Source organism: Brugia malayi, assembly GCF_000002995.4.
Source record: "Brugia malayi strain FR3 genome assembly, contig: Bm_v4_Chr2_contig_001, whole genome shotgun sequence".
In the NCBI taxonomy this organism is placed as follows: Eukaryota; Metazoa; Nematoda; class Chromadorea; order Rhabditida; family Onchocercidae; genus Brugia; species Brugia malayi.
This window is the reverse complement of record NW_025062476.1, coordinates 9480089-9503914: the sequence shown is the minus strand read 5'-3', so window position 1 is coordinate 9503914 and position 23826 is coordinate 9480089. Positions and strand designations below refer to the sequence as shown.

Genomic DNA, 23826 nt, shown 5'->3' with positions numbered 1-23826 from the left:
ACTTGTTAAATTCAAGAAAATGATGATGACTTATGAAAACGTAACAATAACAACAACACAATAAGCAAATGAGGAAATATATCTGAAATTGCAATATGCAAAACAATTAAGCCAATATGGCTTACGTGAAGGTTGACCCAGCTTATCACTTTTGAGCTGGCGTTTCAATTCCCAGCGCTTTTATTCGCCCTTATACATGACCCACACACGTGGGCTATCGATATAACCTGAAAGGCTTAATTAGTGTCCAGAAATGAACAATTACTTGGGAGGAACAAGATAAAAAGGTAATATCAAGTGGAGCGCAAATGTGCCAATTACATACAAATAAACAAACCAAACATCATGATACCAATCTTTTATTTACTTTCATAGAAAGAATATATCACACTGTAAATTGATATGTGACGGGTGAAGTACACATTCAAGTAAATTTTTCCGTTTTCTGCAATCAACCATATAGGAAATCTTCGAAGAATTCACTCCGTGTGTATGAGTGTGCATGTATATATATATGTGTGAGTTTGTGTATGCATGTGTCTCTTTATAAGAAATTTCTTTTTTGAAATTCAACTTCAAACTTATCGAAATTTTACTGAAACTTGAACTTATAAGGAAATGGAAGCAATTCATCTTATTTTCATCTTATTTTTTAAGATTTTTTAACAAGCTCTTTTGTACATTAGCCAAGAAATACTTGGATAACCAGAATAACGCAAATCCATATGTTTTATTGTGTTCCATTTGCCAAGAACTTTTCTAGGACAATTAAAACACCGTTTTCACCTATCCATATCCGCAAAATATGTTTTAAATGTTAGAACAGCAACATCGTTAATTAAAGTGAAGCTATAATAATAATAAAAAAAAAAAAACGACAAATCTTTTGCTTTCCTTAGACTGCCACCAATTCTATCGCTTGAGCTGAATTGCAAAAATGCATAATAAGTATCAAAAGATGAGAAAACAAATGTCAAACCTGCATTCGACTCACTGGTCAAATAGCCACCATGCTCTTGCAAAGTGTGATCTTTAAGAGCACCCCATTCGGCACACTTATGCTGGCATACGGAGCAAATATAGCCATGTTCTTCCTTTTGATGTTCTTCCATCCAGACAAAACGATTACATTTGAAGTCACAGATTCGACATTCAAATTTGATTATACCCGTATGAATACGCTCATGTGTTGTCACCTTTAAGTGAATAAGGTAACAACACGAAATGAATATTAAAATTTATGTGAATATTAAAATTCAGTTGTAAAATTCAATATTAAAAATTTTAAAATACACGCACAATGAATGCGCTAGAGTGAGAAAGCGACTACCCTTTTATCTGAGTTTACATTGAATTTCAAACCTGAATCACCCCTTTGTCCAGAACTTTGGGTTAGAAATATGAAAAAGAAACTGACCGAACATTCGCTTGTGAACAGTTCGTCACAAAAGTGGCAAGGGAAAGTTTTTGTGAAAACGTGAGCCATTTTCTTGTGTTTCCTGAGTTTTCGCGGTGTAAGAAATTTCAATGTACACATGTTACATTTGAAACCCGAATTCGCACCACGATGAAACTTAGCCCGGTGGTTAAGCAATCTTTGTTGTGTGCAAAGATTTCTCAGAGGAGTACATTCAAAGCAGATAAATGTCTGAAAGTAAAGTTATGAAGTAGAATACGCATACAGCTCAATTTTTTTTTTTTTTTTAATTATTGAATCTTCGTACAACCACTTTGTTATTTTCTGTATATTGGACTACCCATTATCTTTTCTCACTACTTAGCTTACCAAAACTACTTCTACACATATCAATGCATGGTTAATTGGACGAAATTTTATACTTCCTTGATTAAAAAGCTGAAATAAGGCACAAGTTCCTGTAATTTATGAAAATTTGTATATTTTCTACTGGAATAACTGAAATTCTCATTATCCAAAAATGGAATCACCAAGTCACATTCATGCGCTGAGAGTTCGTTTTTCGTTTTCACTGCTTTGAAACAACGTAAACACTGAACAAAATCAACGGTTTCTGGATGCTTCTTCACAAAATGCTTCTTCAAGGAAACCTCATTCCTGAACCGTTTGTCACAAAACGGACATTGTGGAGAAACCTGACAAAAAAATTTGTAACTAATTTGAATTTTGGTTGCCTAAAATTAAACAGCTCTAGAAATGAAACACAGATATTCCTACCTTTTTCTTGTAAGAACGTTTTGGTTGACGTAAGAAACCATGTCGATCGAAACGTGCTGGGATACCACCACTTAATTCACCAGGCAACGGAATTCTAAAAGAGCCAAAATAATTCTAACTCAACAGATACAGATGATAAGAAAGATGAAAAGTTTGGTGGAGGGAAGATGGTTGAAACAAATCAATTGTCAAATTCTGGGAATACCACTTCAAAATAAGTGTTTTACTTGTCAACTTCAACTTCATAAGATTCCGCATCTATCTCGCGTTCCGGTGGGATGTAACCTCCTGTAGCAAGTTCTTCAATCCGATTTGCTTCAAGCTCGGCTTGCCTAAAGTTTTTAACAGAATTAAAACAAACAACTTCCTACAGTCTTGATTTACATTTTCAATTACCAAACACTTGATAAATAACATAATTAATCGGAAATCCTTGAAGTTCAAGAACCTTTGTTCAGCAATGTCCTCTTCTTGCTGTATCAAATATGCCAAATATTCGGTATAATGCCGGTCTCGTAGATGTCTTTCATATAAATTCTTTTCAATAAAACGGTTTTTACAAATTTTGCATCGTACCATTTTAGAACGTATGGCTTTCCGTATCTGAAGAATTACCTACAGTGCTGATCAAAGAAGCTGGCAACATAATTCCCAAATTTAACAAAATTAAATGCAAAATTAGTGGACCTCATCTGGAACCGTAGGATGGGGTGGAGGAGGTGGAAGTTCACTAAGAAGCACACCATCTTGAAGTCGTATTGGAAATGTTGTTGCATCTGATGAAGCTGAAATTAACACATTTGTACATTCACTAAATCACTGATCCATTTTAAAGCGTGAACTTGACTGAAACTGAAAGAATAACAATTACTTGACAAAACCAATTTAAAAGCACGAATTACCGTTTGGACGAACGATTTCTGGGTGATACACCCACTTCCTCGGTTGATTTTCTTTCCGGTTGGTATCCAATTTTCGTCCATACCGATCAAGTACGACTCTTTCCTTTTTTCCGCTTTCCGCTGATGTATTAATTGGAAATAATTTTGAAATTAACCAACCAACACCAGACATATGAGATCGTTTCTGAAATAGGATATTATTTGTCTAGCTGCAAAAAAAGATAAGTGAAAAAAATTTGTTTCTCGCAATTTATAACTAATCATAAGTTGTAATCATATTTAGAAGAATACAAAATCACTTGTAAGTTCGAAAGCGATCATATATCTTCAGTAAAAGCTAGAACAATAAAGATGATTCATAACAAGTAAAAGTTGGAATAAATGAACACAAATGCATTAATACCTTTCTAAGTTCCCGAACCTGCTTTTCCTGTCGTACAGCAACGGAAAGCATATTTCGCAACTCATCACAATCCGGTCCATTTGAATTGTACGGCCGACGTCGCACTTCACTTTCATCTCTACCGGTCAGTTGTTCAATCAAAGCATTAGCAATGATTTCTTCTAAACCATCATCGTCCACTTCTATTGCTTCTCCCATCACTCTTTCATTTCCTTCGATTTCCTGATATGTCAGCGAATCCGAATTAAATCTTAATTTCTATATTCAAACCCGACTTCTAAAAGTAACAAATCTCGACATATCAGTAAAGGCTTGTTGCACTTCCATAATTCAAAACGAAAATACCGTCGTTTGCAATGAAGCTTTGAAACTCGGTGAATCACTACGGGATGAAATATCATCTCCACCGTCGTCCAGATCGATAATAATACTCGATGACGAAAGTTTGCTTTCAGTTTTGCCATCCAGCTGTAATCCATGAGCATTAGATGATGTGGCAACAACGGAACTGTAATGTTGCACCGGTGATGGCGTATAAGTTGATGTGTCTATTTCGTCACCATGTTCCGAAGATTCAGGCGAGTATGGCTTATTGTAATCACAATCATATGAATTAACCGCCATAGTACAATCATCATATAAATCTGCAATTCATAAACCATAAAATACCATGAAAATGAAGCGCACAAAAGTGTATGTCATCAACAATATATTGTTTGAAAAACAAAAAGTTAAAAGACAAAAACTGTGCTAAGAGAATATAAATGGTGAAAATGGGATCTCAAGAACTCTTTTGCTTAAAAAAATTTTTTAACTGTCGTCAATAAGAAATTGATCAAATGCAAAATTCAACCAATTATCGCGAAATCCTCAATTAGCGGACAGATTAAATAACATATAACTGATTATTGAGATATATAGCAACTGTGCTTGGGATTGACTCCATTTGTATCAGAGGCAACGGTGTATTACATGAATCAACAATTTTGATGACTAAACCATTGAAAGAAACAATCGGATGACAACATATAAAACTCACTGGCATCACAAGTACTTAAAAAAGTACTCAAGGATACCAAATAAAACCTGTAAATATGTTTCCTCTCCTACCTTTAGTTGGATGTTTGGATAAAGTTACATGGTTTTTGAAACCGTCGTATGTTGACATCAGTATCCTTTTCCGTCCTTTTTACAGCACCTTCTTTACAATTTCTATTGTAATATCACTACTGATTTATCCCACCGATCATTACATTCACATCCATAAATCTACAATAAAATTCCATTGTTGATTTTCTCTTACACAAAATTCAAGATCAATCAGTGCACTGGGTATCAACATGAGAATTTCAATAGCAATCAATAACATATACAATTTAAATTAGTCTATCTTATATCATAAATTTTCAGGGAACAAACTATTTAATTTTAATTGTGAAAATACCAAATTTAATTCAAGTATAAGATAACACTGCTTCGTCCCACAACTAACCGTCTACCTTATTCCAAACATACCACAGCATACTTTATGCTAACGTAGTAGACTTCACTCTGACGTAAGCTACTCAACCCTACGTAAAAGAAGGGTAAAACTAAGCCTACCTCCACGTCAACCACCTAAGCTTATAACTCCCATATGACGCTAAAATGAAATTGGCAGCAAGCCAAAGCGCTAATGGATTTCGTTCCAAGAATTTGTTCGTGCATTGCAACGGAACGTCGCGAAAATTTAATTAGTTCGCTCCACTTGAAGGTGCCATTGTTTTGCTTTCATTTCTTTCGCTGTTTTTTCTTCTTAAATTTACTCGAAGTTCATCTTTCCAACTAAACTTTACTTAAAATTACATTAATTAAGCTTTTGCTGCGTTTATAATTGAAATCAATTTAATTGATACATTAAATTTAATTAATTGGTATAATACTGATTCAATTTTTTTCGATAATTCAAAATTTTTATAAAAGAGCTATAAAAGAGTTTGGTTAAAGTTTCATCCATCGATCACATGGATAATTTATTGGAAATATACAAATTATTCTATTGCAAACGAATCTTTACAGGAACTAAAAGTACATAATTCTTTTTAACTACAAAAAAATTTTAGCTTTATGGGAGAAAAAAATTCTCCTATAAAATTAGCTAAATTATTTTATGGGAGAAAAAAATTCTCCCATAAAATTTAGCTAAATTAAGTGTGCAAAAGAAGCGAGCAAACTTATTTTAATCTTTTCATAATTTCAAAAATAAAAAATAATTCAATTTCCAGTTAATCACAATATGACATTTTGTTCTTAGTTTGTGTTCACAGTGCTGCAGCTAAAGATGATAACTTAATAGATTCTATCGGATGGTTAGCTTCCTTTATGCTAAATTTTTGACATTTTTTTTCGATTACATTCTTCGAATTAATGAATAATTGATCTTCTTGATAATTTTATATAATAATTCAAGCATGGATCGTTATGAAAACCTTACGGTTAACATCATTTTTTTATAATTTGAAATAAATTTAAATCCAGTCCGATTCATGTTTTTTAAAGTTGGAAAATCAAAATTCAATAAAGGAATTTGTTTCGAACTTGGTTGGCACTTTTTTACATGTCTTTCCCATTAGATATGATCTGCTCACATCCTCACAATGAAGTTTTGATTTCCGAAACAAAAAAGAATTTTCAAACTTCACTTTAAACAGAAGATGAAGAATCTAAAAATAAGTGTAAATAGTTACTGCATTGAATTTAATTTTGAATTAATCTTATAAATTGATTACGAAAATCCTACAATCAGCATTTTTTTTGTAATTTGAACACGAAAAAAATTATAATCGGTTGGAAAACTAAAATGCTGACTCGATAGCTTTTCTCAGAAATCATGATTGTCCGTCATTGTTCTTTCAGAATTCCAAGACGGTATGTTATGTAAGAGATGACAATCGGAATAGACGAAATATATATCATACTGCATTAAATCAAAAAAGTTCAATGCTAACGATAAGACCTATCGAATTGCTATCAAATCACTGAATAAAATTGACGACATTAACCCTTGTAATTATATAAATCAAAGCGAGTAGGACATTTCAGCAGTTATCTTTTACTAAAAATTAAGCATTTATAAGCCAATCATAATCTTATAAGACATTATCTTCAATAAGTGCAAAGATAATGCAACGCAAACATTAAATATGAAAACATTTTACGCAAATTTTGAAGAGATATTACAGTGACGTCTTGTATAATTTGGATAAAAGTTCCCATTATATAAATTTTTAAAAAATTAAGTGGCCTATGGCGGTAAATTTCCTGTAGTTAAAACTAATAACATGATTAGAAATCCACTTCTTTTTACTGTATTTGTCGTTTGCGATGAAACTAAAAGTTATTTGTCCCATTCAGCTGCTCTATGACTCATTATTTGCAGATGCATTCCTTCAGTTTTGTTTCTGCTATTAGAATTGAGGTATGTTTGATATCAATCTCTGAGATATGTCTGATATCACTTTCTCAAGCGTTACAATAATTTTTATTTATTTTAAATTAAAATATTATAGGATCTTTATAATCGTGTGACTGCAACACATATCTCAATCAGGAAGAACCAGAAATGCTCATTATCAAACATCCTGTTCAAATCACCTAACTGTAGCAAGACTACCAAGACATCCAGCTTAGGTGGTCGAAACGTACTCAAACATGCATAATACAAGAACATCAAAAATTTTCTGTTATTGACACAGATAATTCGTTCAGTCCCAATTCCAATACCAGAATAACTCATTCGACACTATATTAATGTGATAGCAATCACAAGGCTGTCGGTGTATTATCTTAGTGTTCATTTTTCGAGAGACGAAAGCAATCACTTCTAATTGAGAATGACAAAAATAAATATATATTTTAGACGTCCCAAGCGATGTCTTTTTCTTTACTTAAAATAATTACAAATTCTGCGGATTCCTTCACTTAAGCTTATCATGTATTGATCGCATTGATATCACTAAACTTTTGCAGTTCCGATGGACGAATTAAGCATGGTGATCGAAATTGGATAGATAAAAAATTGTAACAGCATTGTGGAATGCATTTCCATAATTTTTTCTTTGAAAACACTTCAGCTTTTTTCCTTATAATGTTTCGAAAAAGAAATTTGCTTGTAGCTCATTTCTTGCAACAAATATTGAAATTAATAACTTTTTTGCCATAAATGAACACAAATGTAACAAACTGTTTCATACGGACATTCCCAGTTTTCGCTTCAATTTTTCGGCTGGATTTGAAACCGGAAGAGCAACTTGTGTTGCTGAATTCTTTGCTACTGATTGTACTTTTTCAGCTATATTCTCCTTAATCTCTTCCTAAAGAATTCCACTGTTCAAAGTTAAAAAAAAAGAACGTGGGAAAGATTTTGTTAAATAATTCAGAAGAATTTTACAAAGAAGCAGAGGCAGAAGTAATTTTAGAAAATGGGGAAAGAAAGATTATTCAACAGAAAAAATATAATTCGAGTAACTGACCTGTTTCAGCTCTCTTTCTTTAGTTTTAATATAACTTCGGGTAATAACAAATGAAATACTGCAAATCATAATAATCATTCCAACCGCAATCATAGCAAAGAAAATTGAGTAACGATTTTTTTCAAACTCGGCCGATAGTAACAGATTTGACGGTCTCTAAAAACGCTTTCGAAGTTGAACAAAAAATAACGTGCATATGATGCAATTAATGAATTCTAGAAGGAAGCAACGAAACGAGTGAACAAATGAGTTTTTGAGAAACAGAGAAAAAATGAAACAATCAACAAATCATTTTCTATATTTCAGGTCAAAAAGAGCTTTAGCATAGTTAATTGCCATATTGAAGTCACATCAAATTTCATTATAATAAATAACACTACTTAAGATATGATGGTTTTTCAATTATCATCTATTATAGCGTAACACTAACACTTTGCAAATAATATAACACCAAAGAATTTCTTGAGCAAATGGTCTATGAAGTTTATCGAAATAATTAACAAGATGTAGAAATTTAAAAATGAATTAAATTATTAATAACATACGGAATCATAATATGCTGATGGCCCCCACTCATATTTGCTAAAAGCCTTTACGGCGATCGCATCTATTAGCCTCGTATTGTAGTTTGGTTTCGTATCCGCAGTTACCATTCTAGTGCGATCTGCAAAACTCAGAGACGACATCATATCTACAATATGAAAATGGTATAAACTAGGATACAGCTGAGATGAAAGGCATGTATAAATCAGGACAAACTTACGAGGAGAAATTGTTGTACCCTGATAGCTGCTTCCAATACATTCAGGGAAGCAACGTGCCACGTAGTATTTCGAATGAACCTTAAATATGTTATAATATCTTCCACAGGAAAATATCATTAGAACTTGAATAACTTTAAGTAAAAAATATTATGAAATATTCGAGTAGAAAAATATAGCAATCCATTCTTTAGCACACAAAAAAAAAATAGTCTTCCAACTTTTTTTCCTCAATAATCTTCAATAATATAATCTAATCTGTTAGAATATTTATTATCCTTATCCATATTTATTTTATCCCTATTTTATCGATTATTCAATTAGCACTTCAGAAATTAGAATCTATCAAATTTACGTGTGCTCAGTACTAAAGTATATAGCCGATGTTTTAAGAAATCTCCGGAACGAATCTACACATTAGCATATTAATTTGTTCAAAAGCCAGCATCATTAATTTTAGTTCTGAATTCAACTAAATTTTATTATTATTAAGTACACCATGACGTTTCGTTTAGTGACCTTATTTTTGACTACAGTTATAAATAGTGAATTTTCTCTGAAGATCGGAGGAGATAAAAGATTGAATTAAAACAGATATCGCTGATCAAGGATAATGAAAGACTGCCGTGATATCTATTTTCGCGCTTTATTTTTCTTATAGGGGTAATTAAATGAATGAAAAATGATAAAAGTTTTGTTTTATGCTGAAAAATGAAACAAACAGGATCGTAAGCATAGCACCATGGGCCTATGGCCGACGCATTGGGCTCGATTATCTTCATGTGTGTAGCCAAGTGACGATTGTTATCATTATTCGTTAGTGTTAAATCAAAATTTCGACAATTATTGTGAATCATGAACTCGTCTGGGTATACCCTAAACTTAAAAAACCAAAATGAATAAAATGTAAAACTGCAAAAGTTTATATTAAAGTGAATTTAGCACTAGAACGAATAGAATGGAAGTAGTTTAGCTCTAAATGTGGATTTCTTCTAATTTATTTGACCTTCTAAATGATATCTTATCTGAAATCAAATAATCGCTCATTTTCAGAATGTGAATATATGGACATAAACGGGCTATATTTTAGCAACATCTTACAAAGTTCTTAGAGGTAATGTCTTAGCGAAGACGGAAATACCGACAGAATCAAATGTCACAACTATTTTCCATGTTCTCGTGCAGTATGAAAATTATCAAACATGCTAGTTTTCGGTTTATTTTAAAAGTACTTAAAATTCTTACCAATAATCCTTAACACCATTATCCACTGCCCACTTAGTCATAGCGCTAATCACATTTTTCCAAACTTCACATCGACCTGACAATGGAGTAGTGACCGTTAGTAATGATCCACGAATATAGGTTGATACATTGCCGTAGTACAAATAATCTTTTAAATGAGCAGTAGGAATACATTCCACATCTCAAATGGAGATCGATATTCACAACTAAGATAATGTGACTTTTAACGAAAGTCGTATTCACTTGCAAATAAATAAAATTGTGATTGAATAATGAGACACTATAAAACCACTTAAAAACTTTGTTACTCATATGAGAGGTCGATGAAAACTTACAAAACATATCATCGAATTGAAAATATGGAGTTGGTTTCGATCTTACGAACAACATAGGAAGCATAATCCAGTCATATAATCTCATTATAACAAATTATTTTAGTGCGTTTGAGAATTTGATTTTTCAAAAAATGAATTTTAAGAATAAACAAATAAATTTGCATACTTAAAAGATATTTCTGTATATAATAGGGTATGAAATTACTTTTAGATAGTTCAAAGCAGCAATGTCCTCTTATTGCATTACAAATTTTCTTTTGATTTTAATTTATTCAGAAACTCATCAAACAATTGAAGGTGCAATACGTATCTATTATTTTTCTTAATACTAACTATATTGTTATGAAAAATTCATTGCAGCTTAATTAATGTTCAAACGATTACTCTGATGCTTTTATTGTTAAAATATAATTGTTAAACCCATTTTATGCTAAAATTTTCTTCAATAATTAATCGTAAAAGTAATTACATCATACATCACTACAATTATGTGATAGCCGATCCTATCTAGTGAGTCTCTATTATGGATGCAACCATTAATGTGTATCAAAAATAGACGATAACTATGTTTCCTGCCTAAAAGGAGCTCTCTCGGTACTCTGTTCAGGTCAAATCAGAAAAACAACCAGTTAATTAACTACTGAATGCTCAATGAAGGATGCTAAAGATTGCTCTTTCTCTAGTTTTCACAAGCAATCTTACATAATTGATAATGCATCACTAAGTAAAATGAAAAGTCTCGAACACCTTGAAGTGCTTTTCAGGTACGCATTCAAGAGCACCTTCAATCCTTATCACAAGCGCTATATTCACTGTTCTAACAAGCGTCACACCAACACCAGAAACTGATCTCTTAAAAGTCATTTCTGAAAATAGTCCAAGAACTCTTTATCATCACTCCCTCACTCAAAAACAAAAAAATGAAAGAACGCTTACTGCAAAAAATTTTTTCACAATTCACAGCAAAGCTGGTGAGTCACTCAGTAGTTCAAACTTTTTGTACAAAACTTCCAAAAAAGTTTAATTCTGCTCAGAAAACTCTAATTCAAATTTCGTAGTTAAAATGATAGTTTTTTAAATTAATTTCAAAGTTTTTCAAGTTAATTTGCTAGACATATTATACAAGACAATGATATTCAGCTGTGTATAAAAAAATTCAAATAAATGTGGAAGAATCAAATCAATGTAAGAAGTCAATTCTTAATAAATTCACCAGAAGTAATTTAATTGTAGATAAAATTGCAATATATTCTATCATTGGAGCAATGTTTCTCACTGCAGTAGCAAATCTAGGCTTATTTTTGGCCACATTATTCCATTATTTCTTCTCAGAAGATAAAGAAGAAAAAAGTGAAAAGAAATAAAATTTCAAATGTCTACAAAATTTATGGGTAAATCATCTAATTCGTTAATAAACTATTCGTCCATTACTGATATTTTATGTTTATTTCTTCTCAATTAGAAAATAGTATGCTAACATTTCAATCATCTTCAATTAATCTTTCTTCCTGCATGAATTTTTTATTTACAAAAAGAAAAACAATAAAACATATTAGCAAATCATATGAGAAAAAGCAATCAAAATTGAACAGTGAGATTTTACACACTCTTACAAGAATAAATCAGCAGAAATGATGCGACCAAGGACATATGGGTGACAGAGCATATGCGCAATCATTTTGACGTTGTCCGAGTACTTCTCAATTATATGATGTCGGATGACTTCCGATTTTGAGTGTTAACATCGATTGAAGAAATATTTAGGACATTTCATAACTTTATGAGATTTAAACAACTAAAAAACGTTTGGACAATGGAAATCAATCCGATATAGAATTCCTGCAAACATTTATCATAGTCCTAAAATACATAATTTGAACATCTCATTGCGATGCTATGACAAGACGAAATATATTCATAACTCAAAAATATCCTATTAGGTGATGGTTAAGAATTAAAACTGTTCAAATTCAAATCATTCATAAGCGGTGAAAAAAAGGAACAGTAGTGAAGGATGTGTCGCTACTATTTACAACTATTGACAAGTTCATCTTATCGTCCCCACGAAATCAACAATTCAAAATTGATGAACAGAAAACAGACTTAAATCTCTGATTCCCTACTATTAAGACAAGAATTTGCATAGCATTCCTCGTGCACTGACCAAGTACCGTACTCATATGCTAAGGGTGCTTACAGTGCTTAGTCCACCGTTCCGGAAAGGTGTTGGTTTGCTTATGAGGGATGTCCCGTGGTGTCAGTGGTAATCGTGTGGGGTTAGAAATTCCGGTCTGTATTAAAAATAAGTTCATTCTACTAATTGCGTTCATTCATACTTTTCGGATTTACAAATCAAATTTATCATCGCCTCAAGTGAAATGCTGGCGTGAAAGCGACTCAGTGAGTTACTGAACAATTCAGTGAGTAAACAAGTCATTGTCCAGATGTTCAGGAGGGCATCACATTAATGGGACAGTTCAAATTCAGTATTTCAATAATTTGTGTAATTATTGGCGAAAGGTTGCTGTCAACACTGAATTAAATGTTTATTAATCGTTGCATATTTCGATCATCGGATAACACATATGTCCATAAGGTACTAATAATATCCATTCCACCTTGTCATTTGTAAGCTACTGAAAAATTTTCGGAAAGGTACTTAATTCATAATTGTTTAATTTAATTGGTAACATTCTTTCCATAAAAAAGACCTAGTTTTAATGCCTGAATGCATTAAAATGATATCTCTGATTTTTTCACCTGTAAATAAACTTTTTTCCAGGCCATCAAATTTCTATTATCCAATTTCTGGAGTGGATGCTGAAAGACTATTGAATACATGTGGTACTGAAGGATCATTTCTAGCTCGTCCCAGTGGATCCAGTCCATCCAACTACACATTGTCTGTTCAGTACGTTTATCCAACTTACATAGAATTCCAAAATAATTTCATGGAATTTCTTTCAAAAACAAGGGGGACTCAAAACAAGTATCTAATTAAACTCAAAATAATTATCGAATTCAGCAGAGGTGATCGTATCAAACACGTCAAAATACAGAATAATGGAGACTGCTTGGATTTATACGGCGGTGAAACGTTTGCATCACTTTCAGAGCTTGTTCAGTTTTACGTCGAAAATCCAGGCCAGCTGCGAGAAAGGGATGGTGAAATCATTGTTTTAAAGTATGGTTGTTGTTTTCATATATGCAGAAAAGCTTATGTAAAGATAATGAACTAAATATAGCTTGTTTTAAAAGAAAACGTTTCTTAGCCTGTAATTGGCATAATAGATATTGAAATTGCACTCCATTCAGATGTCCTTTGGTAATACCTCCAACGGAAGCCGTCGGATGGGCTTTTTCTCGTCCTTCCACAGAAAGGTGGTTTCATGCAGGTTTATCGGGACCTGAAGCAGAACGATTGCTTCTTGCTGAAGGCAAACATGGAACATACTTGGTGAGAGAAAGTCACAGCTCACCAGGACAATTCGCTATTTCAGTGAAAGCTGCAGATGACAAAGTGATACACGTAATGATTTACAGTAAGGTAATTTTTCTTTTTTCGGTTTCTGTCATAAAAAACGTAACTGACTTATAAGAATCACTATGAAAAAAAAAAAAAAAAAAAAAAACCTGCAATAAGTTACTATTAATTGAATATTGAAAAATAAATTTGATCCTTTTTTTTCATTCTCTTCGGTTTTCAAATATTATATAGAACGAGATATTCTAACCTACCAAAAGTTGTTGTGTAGAGTGATAAATTTGACATTGGTGGCGGAGCTACATTTTCTACAATCAGCGAACTTTTGGAACATTACACGAGGAATCCAATGGTAGATCAAGCAGGAACAGTTGTTAATCTTAAACAGGTGCCTATTTTTCGGACAAAATTAAGATGATCTAATGAGATCATGATATAAACATAAATGTTAAATTTACTCGCGCTTTTATTGGATTAAAGCTACGTCTTCACATAAAATTTCTAGCTCCTTCCGTCAACTCGTGTTCCAGCAACAAGTATTGATATACGTTACCAGCGACTTGAGCAAATTAATCGTGCCACAGGAAAAGATGGATTTGCAGACGAGTTTGAGGTTGGTCATCTTGATCAGAAATCTCGATGGGAAATGTTTTGTATTTTTGGTCATCTTAATAAAAAATGTGCAGAAATTTGTTTGAGGAATTATTATTGCGTAATTATTCTGACATCGGACAGGAATGGAAAATAATCTTAGGGATTTTTGAAAAAGGATGTTTTGCTGATTATGTTAATACGAAATCGTTAAAGAAAGTTTTTCTAGAGGTTACAACATCAAGAACCCACTCAGTTCGTGAGCCGACGTGAAGGGAAAAAGATAGATAATGTGTGTAAGAATCGCTATAAGAATATCATACCATATGATCATACTCGAATTGTTTTAAACATCAATGATGCAGATTCTAGTGATTATATCAATGCAAATCACATCGAGGTTTTATTTTATATTTTATCATTAATAATTGTTTGATAATACTTTATTAACAGGCGGATTAACTGATTGAATTCATTTCGATTTTTTGTACTGTCTTTCGAAAACGACTGTCTTCTCTCGGTTTGCAATCTTCGGTAAGATATGAACTTCTGGAATAATTACTTTTTGTTTTAATAGTTTAGGTTCTTGGCGATGAATATCAGGATTTTGCTGGTTTGCATCGAAGCTACATATCAACACAAGGTTGCTTACCGAACACTATTGATGATTTCTGGAATATGGTTTGGCAGCAAAATTCACGAATTATCGTTATGACAACAAAAGAAATAGAGAGAGGAAGGGTTAGTTTTTTTTTTTTCTTTTGGAGTGGGCTATTGAGCTTAACATTTGGTTGGGGAAATTTTTTTTGAAAAATTAAGATGTTGAATCTTATATTATTGAAGTTTGAAATATTTGATTCTTCCTCCTACATTTTTTGAAAAATAAAGCAAATAGAACGGTGACCTTGAGCTGTCGGTAACAAAAAATCGGTAGAGTGAATTCTGCTTTAGCTTCACTTAATTCTTTTAAAAGAAAAGGTAATAGATATTGTTTTACTTTCCAAACTAATAATTCGTTTGTTCAGATCAAATGTTGCCGATATTGGCCTCTGAAAAACGAGGTAGAAAAGTTCGGAAAAAGTGGCGAGTTGATCCTTAAGTCGATACAGGTATCGTCTTCTTTTTATGACTAATTTATTAATGCCATTAGAGTTTGTCATTCTCTTACATTGGCATCTTTTTACGAAAAAATAACTGAAAATCGTGAAGTTCAGGTTTTGTTATTTCATAGGAAGTTGGAAATCCGGACTACACAATGCGTTTGATCCAGTTCATGAATTCAAGTTATGGTATGTTTTGTTCTTTGAACATTTTTTCTGTAAAGTATTGTCTAAACATTCGGTACGAAATAGAAAAAGATTCCGGATATATTTCTCTATAATTTTCTAGATAATGAGGTTCGATTGATATGGCATTTCCAGTTCCTTGGTTGGCCAGACCATGGCTGTCCCACAGATCCCAGAACTGTTTTGCATTTTCTTGAGAAAGTGAATGAGTGTGAGGAACACCAATGTGACGAAAATGCAGGTCCAATCATTGTACACTGCAGGTAAAATAAATGGATAAGTTTGAAATATACAATTAAAATTTTCTAACTTAAATTAAATATAAATGTGGGTAATTCTTGTCAACTGTGATTAGTATGAGGTCAGAGTTCTGTAAGGAATTCATTCTTATCTATTCCAATTATTACTCAAATCATTTCAGTGCTGGTATAGGTCGTACTGGAACGTTCATTGTAATTGACATTCTCCTTAGCCAAATTAAACGTTTAGGTAAGTTCATATTATATACAGGATTTCACTGCATCACCTTTGCTACTTGTCTTTTCGTGACGTTTACTTTATATGGCTTGTAAGGTTTGAAATTTCAAAATTTCACTACAAGATAGTCAGGATAGTAAAATTTAATACTTAGGGCCACATTGTCAAATAGACATTCCACGTACTGTGCAAATGGTTCGTGAGCAGCGGTCAGGTATGGTACAGACCGAACAACAGTATCGCTTTGTATATCAGGCTGTATCGCATTATATGGCTGTAATTAATCGAAAGCTTAATTCTGAAGTGAGTTACACGTGACAGTTAGTAGATTGTTTATGTACTTGTTATTAGAAGGTCAGGTGACATGGGAGTAGTGAATAGACTAAACTAATGTTAAAGGGTATGAGCCTATGGATAGTCTTTGGTGTCTGGATATTTATGATATTATTATTTCCTGTGTTTGTTTGGACCATATTGTTTTGAGAAAACTTGTTTCTGGATACTAAATGAAGCAACACAAAATAGGCGTTTATGAAGATATAAAGTTATCAGCTATTTAGTGAGCAGAAGAAAAGTTGAAAGCAAATTATGCATTACTTCCTACTTCACAGCAGTTAGGAAGAAATTTGGCTTTCATCGTGGCTAAACTAAATTGCTATTTAGCTATATAGTTTTTATATTATAAATAAATAAATGATATCTATACATGAACACTCATTCATATACTTGTATGTTCATTAGCATAGGTTTTCAGCGTAGGGAACGATGCAGTTCTCGCTTCTCGAGCGGATCAAATCCGGACACGCCACTTTTTGTTCATAGCCCACTAACTTTTATGGCACAAACAAGTCCCCTTTCCAAAAACTCCGGTGTATTAAATACTCCAACACCCGTAGTACGTTTTGTTCATTTTCTAAATTATTTCAAGCTTTGATGAAAGAAGGATAAGTAAAACTCGAAATTTTTTTTATAATTCATTTGAAGTAAAAAAGTAGATTTAAAAGAAGAAACTCCGAGAAGAGGAAAATAACAGAAGGGAGCAAAATCTAGGAAAAAAAAAAGATTATACAAAAAAGGAAGCTTATGCAGCGTAAAAACTTGGCAGGCATGAAATTTTTGTAATGGAGATTTGATTTTAAAACTCCTTATTATTTTTATTTTTTGGTAATTGCACCAAATTTATTTCAAAATTTTTTTTGCAGAATGATTGCGGACGCTACTATTCAAATACAGATTCCAGATCTGTGGTCCTATCGGCGAAACCACTGAAATTAGCACCGCCGCCTTTGTCTAAAAAACGTGCCAGTGTTGGAGAAGATGTGAAAAATTCTACTGTTGCAGTAATTAATGAAAATTTTTCGTAAGTGTTCACAATTTGAGTTAGCGAATCTTTTACTAGGCACATGAAAATCAAAGAAATTACTATAACCATATGTCCATATTTTGTGGAAATATTGAAGAATGTATTGTCTTGAATACTGAATTTATTTGTTTGGGTTTGTTTTTTTTTTGTTTTGTTTTTTCCTTTAAATCAGCCGATATATTGGCGAAAATATTAAGTTGCTAGGAAAGCTTTCACATGTTACTTTTTAAATTTTAAATTTGCCCACTTTTTCTGGCGATTTTTTGATTTTGTCATGTTCATATTCCATATTTTTGTATAATCCTGTTGCTTTCAAAAATTCTGTATATAGGAAGTTTTCTCGAATCCGACTCATGTAGATACTTACGGAATGTCTTTCTTCAACTACTCTTTAAGATTTCATACCGAGCAATATTACTTCAAGATTTGTTGGGATAAAAATGTATATAATATTGTGCTCGGAGAATACATATTTTACATACAGTACAGAGCTTCACAACTTCTCGTATCCCGTACGCTTTCATCTGTATGTCTTTATTAAACCTGATAAGAGCGCATGAATTTCTGCTCTGACTGGTGGATATATCCATCTGGAAGGTATTGTCGTGTTGTTGATTCATCACAGTTATCCTTTAAACTATGCTGCTCCCCGGATTCTGGAACAGCGACATCATCCAGATTGTCTATATCTTCGAAATTTCTGGGTGTATTAAATCCACTACACTTAAGCTTTAGAATATAACGTAATTTTCCAATCAGTACAGTAGTGTACGGTACAGTTGTATAAGCAGTTGCTTAGGAACGGTTATAAATTGTAAAAAAAAAATTCCCCTTTATTTTACGAACTGTGCTGTAAAGAAGATGAGGGTAGCAGTGGTGGTGATCTGTCCAAGCATGTTTCCTGAAGTGATGAGAAAAACAAATGCACGAATAACGGAAACATTGGTACACAGTACAGTTCTAAGGCCCGTCTAATTCTCAATGACCGATTATCCTTTGGGACGTTTAAAGAGGCTTTTATTTTTCGTCCATGCGTGACGGTTTAATTCTCTTTCTCTTACAAAACACAATTTCGAAAATGCCAGAATTAAGACTTCCCGGAATTGTAGAGCCGTTCCTTCCTAATATTGAAGATAAGTTTTTTAAAGTTAGTGATACACAAAATTATACTTCAAGCTTCATTTGGAAGTAATAACAGTAAGATAGATTTTGAGAACATAAAAAGATGCACGAATTTATTATAGTCTCCAAAAAGACTCATAGATTGGCTCTCTCGATCTTCGTAATTGCCTCATTGTCCCTTAAACACGCTGCAACATTTCTCAGTACTAGCTTGATTACTCCTGATTAACTTGAAACCTATAACACCTGTGGGCTTAGAAGTTCAAGCTGATAACTTGTTAAAATTATGGAAAATCCTTTGGGATTTGGTGATAATAAATGACTCGTTAAATGAAAGAAACGTAGGAAAACACGCTGTGACAATAAGAAAAAGTGGCTAGAGACAGCAATGCTTATTCCACATGTAGTCGAAATCAAGTAACCGAAAGACGATGTGTTTGCAAAATAGCATAAGGAGGTACAAAATATGACAAGCTCAAATTTTCTACAAAAGAAATAAGGACTTGCATTCTTGTATCGGAGCAAATAGATAAAATTCGACATAAAACTGAAACAAGTAAAAGCTATAGAATAAAAGCAGTTCGGTAAGCGTGATAAACTGTATTACATGTGTTACTTCATGATAAGAAACAAATTCGGACTAAAATATTAGAACAAGTCTAGCATACCTTACCTTTATGCAACACATTCAGAGAACTATTTCCATAAAGCAGCACTTTTCTCTTTCAAAATGTGCTTGATGATTTGTACAACTTAACTTTATCCTGGATCAAAAATAAATATTTCTGTGGTAGATACATTAAGGAAATAAGCATAATTCCAGACAGCTAATCTAAAATGGCAAAACAGAAAAAGCATACCTCTGGAAATTAACAATATGAATTACATCCATATATGCATAGAGCAATGTATACACAACAAATAATTAAGCTGATAAACTGCTCCTCACTGATCTTAAGAACAGAGAAGTTCCTTCAAATGAATAAATACTTTTTGAATAACTTGATCCACTCATAATAATCCTCACACCAAAACTTTAAACAACCATGGCGATTGGTGCGTAGATAGACGCGTGTTTGGAATGATTGCACTGAGGTGGAAACCAATGTTTCAGACACCATTCGATTAAATAAGCCAGTAGCATGTAAGCAACTGTCAAAATAGCTAAGATAGTGAGAAATTTGATTATATATGCCGGGAAAAGCACATTTCGTATAACTTGATCGCATAATGGAACCTAAATTATAATAAATTTAGGTGCAAAGAAATAACAAACAAGAAACTGAACTGTTACTTATAATTTATTATTTCTGCATGGATATTCAACAAAGCCACCTTTTATGTGACGGAGAAAAAGGAGTTTCTAGCAATAGAGATATCAAAGAATAAACTTCAGTACAGAGTAAATTAATGTTGTTCACCTCTTTGACAGGTATAAACGAGCAGTGAAGCGCGGCACTCAACTGCTTCGAATATTGTGTTAATTGAATTTCACGAATCACGATGGGTAACTGTTCAAAGATGCTGTTCAACAGTATCAGTCTAGCAACCAGGAAAAATGGTAAAGTACCAAAAGTCAGAAAATCGATTCCTCGTATCTGAAATTGGAAATGATCACGGTCAGTATAGATCTAAAAAAAGAAAAGTTGTTCCATCGAAAACGGAATTCTTTTCAATTATTGAACCATTTCTACCCATGAAATGACATTTACAAAAACTCTTTGTGGAAGAGGTTGAAGAAGAGTTTTACATAAGAAATTTTAATTGCAAGAAAGTGTAACTAAGAAATAAGAAAAAAATACAACAATGTCATAAGCAATCTTTCTCGACGAAGTATTCGGCATAAGGATGAAGCATGAAGTGGACAGCGCAACACACATACTACTCACAATTATCCACATGTTTTCGTTATACTGAAAAAAAGTACTGATAAGAAAAGGCAAGTAAATAGATTATCCGACTTATAAGTCCGTGATGTCACAAGAAATCACAACATTCAAATTCTCAACTTTCATAGCTTTAATTCATTCGAATTAAATTGCTCGCACACCTTAATTTCATGGTATGTTTAAGTTTTAGCATATTGCCGTTCATATAATAAAAGGTAATCTTCGATAATTTTAATCAAATTTGGTTTTGGACAAATTTTAAACAACACAAGTTACTCACATCGGTAAGAGTCTCAACAAAATGTCGGAAATGAAACGACTCAGTGTTAGAAGTCACATCAATATTAGAAGCCACAGCAGCAAAAATACTCAGGAATGGTACCATGTATATAACATGGATAACAGCAAATATAAACAACGTTATCAGTTTCACGTATTGAGCATATGCGGTCTGAAAGTTACTGAATGTTTTGAATATACAAATCCGTCATAGCATATGATCTATACACGGCATATTATTACATTAAATAAGCTGATGCTATGTGCTTAAACCTCAATACCTTTTCAGGTAATCAGATTCCCTGTTCAGCTATTTTCCGTAATCTTAAATGTGGAAACATATACTGATAACAAAGAGACATCAAAACTATCAAAGATTTAGACAAACCTGACTTTGCAAAAGTAAGCGGAAGAGGGACTCTGTAGATTGCTGTGCATCTATGTAACATGTGGAAGTAGAATGTCCATTGTCACAAAATTTCAAATCCTTATCGTCATTTTTCAAAGGACGAAATGATTTATAGTAATGAGGTGAGAGGGCAGATATTGATGGCATCGATTTCGCTAAACACAACGGAAAAAAGAACGAATCCTGAAATTAATAAACAATCGTTACTTTTGGTAAAATTAAGCAACAAAGTCTATGAAAAGTCGTCATACGGCGGTATTTGATCCTTGCCTTGCTATATTGCATACATGCATTATGCATTTCCTCACAAGGTAAATAGAGGTGTGCTAGACAGCTGACCAGTGATTAACGACATTCTGCTTCAATTGAAGTCCATCGTTTGCAAACATTTGTAAAAAGGGAAACTTTCTGAGAGGAGAAAGGAGACAGTAAAGAATTCAGAACAGGCAAAACAAAAAGAAAACATCGAAATATTCTTCAGAGTGACTACTCGCTATTGTGAACAGACATTGAAATTGCGAGTAGTGTGGGAGGGAAGATGAGTAAACCGGTACAGATACAAGCAACAAGGAACGGTAGTACGACAGGAAAGAATAAAACGTGGCGGAACACAACGGACTAGAGAATGGAATGGAACGGAACAACGTAAAGAGGGTGCTTGAGTGATTCATTGATTTGTTAACGAACGTGAACTCAATTAGACGACTGACACTTGTGAGATGTGTGACATGGGAAGGTGACGTCGAGGAAGGTGACAGGTGCCCCCACACTAAGTGACGGACACGCGTCCGAGTAGTGGGACAAGGGAGAATAAAGGTGAGCTTAAACATGGCTAACGAAGTTCTGCTTGTTCTCTGCGAACAGGGTCAGTAACCGCTAATTTCGTTGCACACATAACAGCATATGCAAAGACATGCATACACACGAACATAGAGAGAGACAGATACAGAGCACAGCAGCACATTATTCGTGGATTCCCGCAATTTGGGGTAGTAGATATGAGCAAGCCATCATCTGTCCCCAGAAAACTGTCTCCCTGAGCCAATAACTGTGACAATCATGTGGTACTCCATGGTACTGTGACTGTCATCTGCAGGAACAAGAGAAACTGAATGGTAAGAATCAATGCCATACTTCTTGACTGTATTAGGAGTGAGTGGACTAATGGTCATAGTAATGTACGTAAAATCACTATTGTCCTTTGCCTTATTGGATCACAGCAGCGTTTTTTTTCTAATTAAAAATCTCATATTTTCTAGTTAAAAATTGCTTCTAGCGGAATAAAGAAGAAAATAGATGAAGGAATGAGGAAAAGATTTTCAATAAGAGTAGTGAAGGAAGTATTTTGTTCAACTTAAAAGAACAAAAGAAGTGGCTGTGAAGAAAGTATGGAAGGAAGAAGATGTGATGACCTCAAGATATGATAGCGATGTGATGACCTCAAGATATGATAGCGATGTGATGACCTCCTTGTCTGCAAAGCTGCACGTACATGGCTGCAAATTATATTTCCTCTTATATGAATAAAATTAGCCAGCATTTTTCAAAAAGGCCGTAACGAGATGACGTTTAGAAGGTATAAGTATTAGGGTTGCATTTCAAGTGATAAGAAAAGATATAATGGTGTGTGAAGTGTAGAGGAAGTGCCTGTCGCACTACTTTTCAGTGCAGCCATGGAGAGCTTTCTATCCATACCACGTGCTGTTGTCAACTGGAGCACAACACAGTTGTGTGTCTGTCTGTGACTCCAGTGAAACAACTCACACCACCTCTCGCTTCAGTCAACTAACAAGGTTAACGATAACAACCAATGATCAGATTCAATGAACGAGCATCGATACATGATGACGTGAATGTACTATGTTAGATTGCCATACGTCATCGAGAAACAACAAATATAACAGTCCAATAAAACTAGAACTCATTTGCGTCATTGGTTATTCGTTATTTACTATTTCTTTGTGTTAGCAAGGAAAATATGCTAAAACATCTGCACTGTGCAATAAGTGAAGTACTTTAGTGAAGGATGTGATGAGATATAGTGTCAACTTTTTAGACAACCAATTTTGTCAACTTTTTATGGTAACGACAACACCAAAGTCTACAGCACAAGGAAGTAATTTCATCCACTCTTCCTGCAATTCAGTGAATCAATTAATTTATCATTATAAATGACTGAATAATCCATATATAGAGCCACTGAGCATTATCCATCATCACATTTAAAACCTGAAATGAATTGCCCTCTCTATTGTTGTTAGTGTAAGTCATTCTGGATGACATGCTTAATGACCTAACGAGACAAAGGATATGTACTCGTAACAATCGCAACTTGTTGAAGAGAAGTGTACAGATCAGATCAGTATTAGTACGACTCCGAACATAAACAATGGAAAGTTCAGTGTGACATGACTTGCTCGTGTCTGCCATCCGTTCATTTATGTTATCGTTTAAGTGAACTGACTGTTGACTGTCACGACCTCTTCTCACTCCACTGCTCTCTCTACTGCTAGTAGCATCTCATAATTGGTCATGTGTGTGTATGTGTATGTGTGTGTGAGTGTGAGTGTGTGTG

The 23826-nt window shown here is 33.4% G+C and overlaps 5 protein-coding genes across 6 annotated transcripts; 2 read left to right on the top strand and 3 right to left on the bottom strand.

Moving 5' to 3' along the window:
• Window positions 1-180: 180 nt before the first annotated feature.
• Window positions 181-4667, bottom strand: Bm4291 (Zinc finger, C2H2 type family protein; the record flags this gene model as incomplete). The annotated part of the gene is made up of 12 exons (XM_001902594.2): window positions 181-227; window positions 980-1196; window positions 1418-1648; window positions 1948-2112; window positions 2195-2288; window positions 2422-2526; window positions 2643-2797; window positions 2882-2979; window positions 3097-3280; window positions 3500-3721; window positions 3845-4143; window positions 4610-4667. The coding sequence occupies 12 exons, from the start codon at window positions 4665-4667 to the stop codon at window positions 181-183; spliced, it is 1875 nt and encodes a 624-aa protein (XP_001902629.2).
• A 3058-nt stretch (window positions 4668-7725) lies between these two features.
• On the bottom strand, window positions 7726-10057 carry Bm9828 (Uncharacterized protein; the record flags this gene model as incomplete). Its single annotated transcript, XM_043079057.1, has 6 exons — window positions 7726-7851; window positions 8011-8166; window positions 8556-8674; window positions 8774-8852; window positions 9494-9647; window positions 10017-10057. The coding sequence occupies 6 exons, from the start codon at window positions 10055-10057 to the stop codon at window positions 7726-7728; spliced, it is 675 nt and encodes a 224-aa protein (XP_042934991.1).
• A 521-nt stretch (window positions 10058-10578) lies between these two features.
• Bm17528 (Uncharacterized protein) lies at window positions 10579-11715 on the top strand (the record flags this gene model as incomplete). Its single annotated transcript, XM_043079056.1, has 3 exons — window positions 10579-10648; window positions 11116-11322; window positions 11585-11715. The coding sequence occupies 3 exons, from the start codon at window positions 10579-10581 to the stop codon at window positions 11713-11715; spliced, it is 408 nt and encodes a 135-aa protein (XP_042934990.1).
• Window positions 11716-12936: 1221 nt separating this feature from the next.
• Bma-ptp-2 (Uncharacterized protein) lies at window positions 12937-17553 on the top strand (the record flags this gene model as incomplete). Of its 2 annotated transcripts, none has more annotated exons than XM_043079055.1 (15): window positions 12937-12947; window positions 13134-13262; window positions 13380-13535; window positions 13667-13898; window positions 14107-14223; window positions 14341-14448; window positions 14656-14826; window positions 15009-15167; window positions 15452-15535; window positions 15658-15715; window positions 15816-15975; window positions 16134-16201; window positions 16344-16492; window positions 16944-17084; window positions 17392-17553. In XM_043079055.1, 15 exons carry the CDS (start codon window positions 12937-12939, stop codon window positions 17551-17553), a joined length of 1905 nt encoding a protein of 634 aa, XP_042934989.1. The 2 variants fall into 2 exon arrangements, with proteins under 2 accessions (XP_042934989.1, XP_001900080.2); XM_001900045.2 differs by having other exon boundaries at window positions 13377-13535.
• A 2157-nt stretch (window positions 17554-19710) lies between these two features.
• On the bottom strand, window positions 19711-21398 carry Bm3432 (Uncharacterized protein; the record flags this gene model as incomplete). Its single annotated transcript, XM_043079054.1, has 5 exons — window positions 19711-19911; window positions 20096-20272; window positions 20480-20587; window positions 20844-21014; window positions 21231-21398. 5 exons carry the CDS (start codon window positions 21396-21398, stop codon window positions 19711-19713), a joined length of 825 nt encoding a protein of 274 aa, XP_042934988.1.
• Window positions 21399-23826: the final 2428 nt, after the last annotated feature.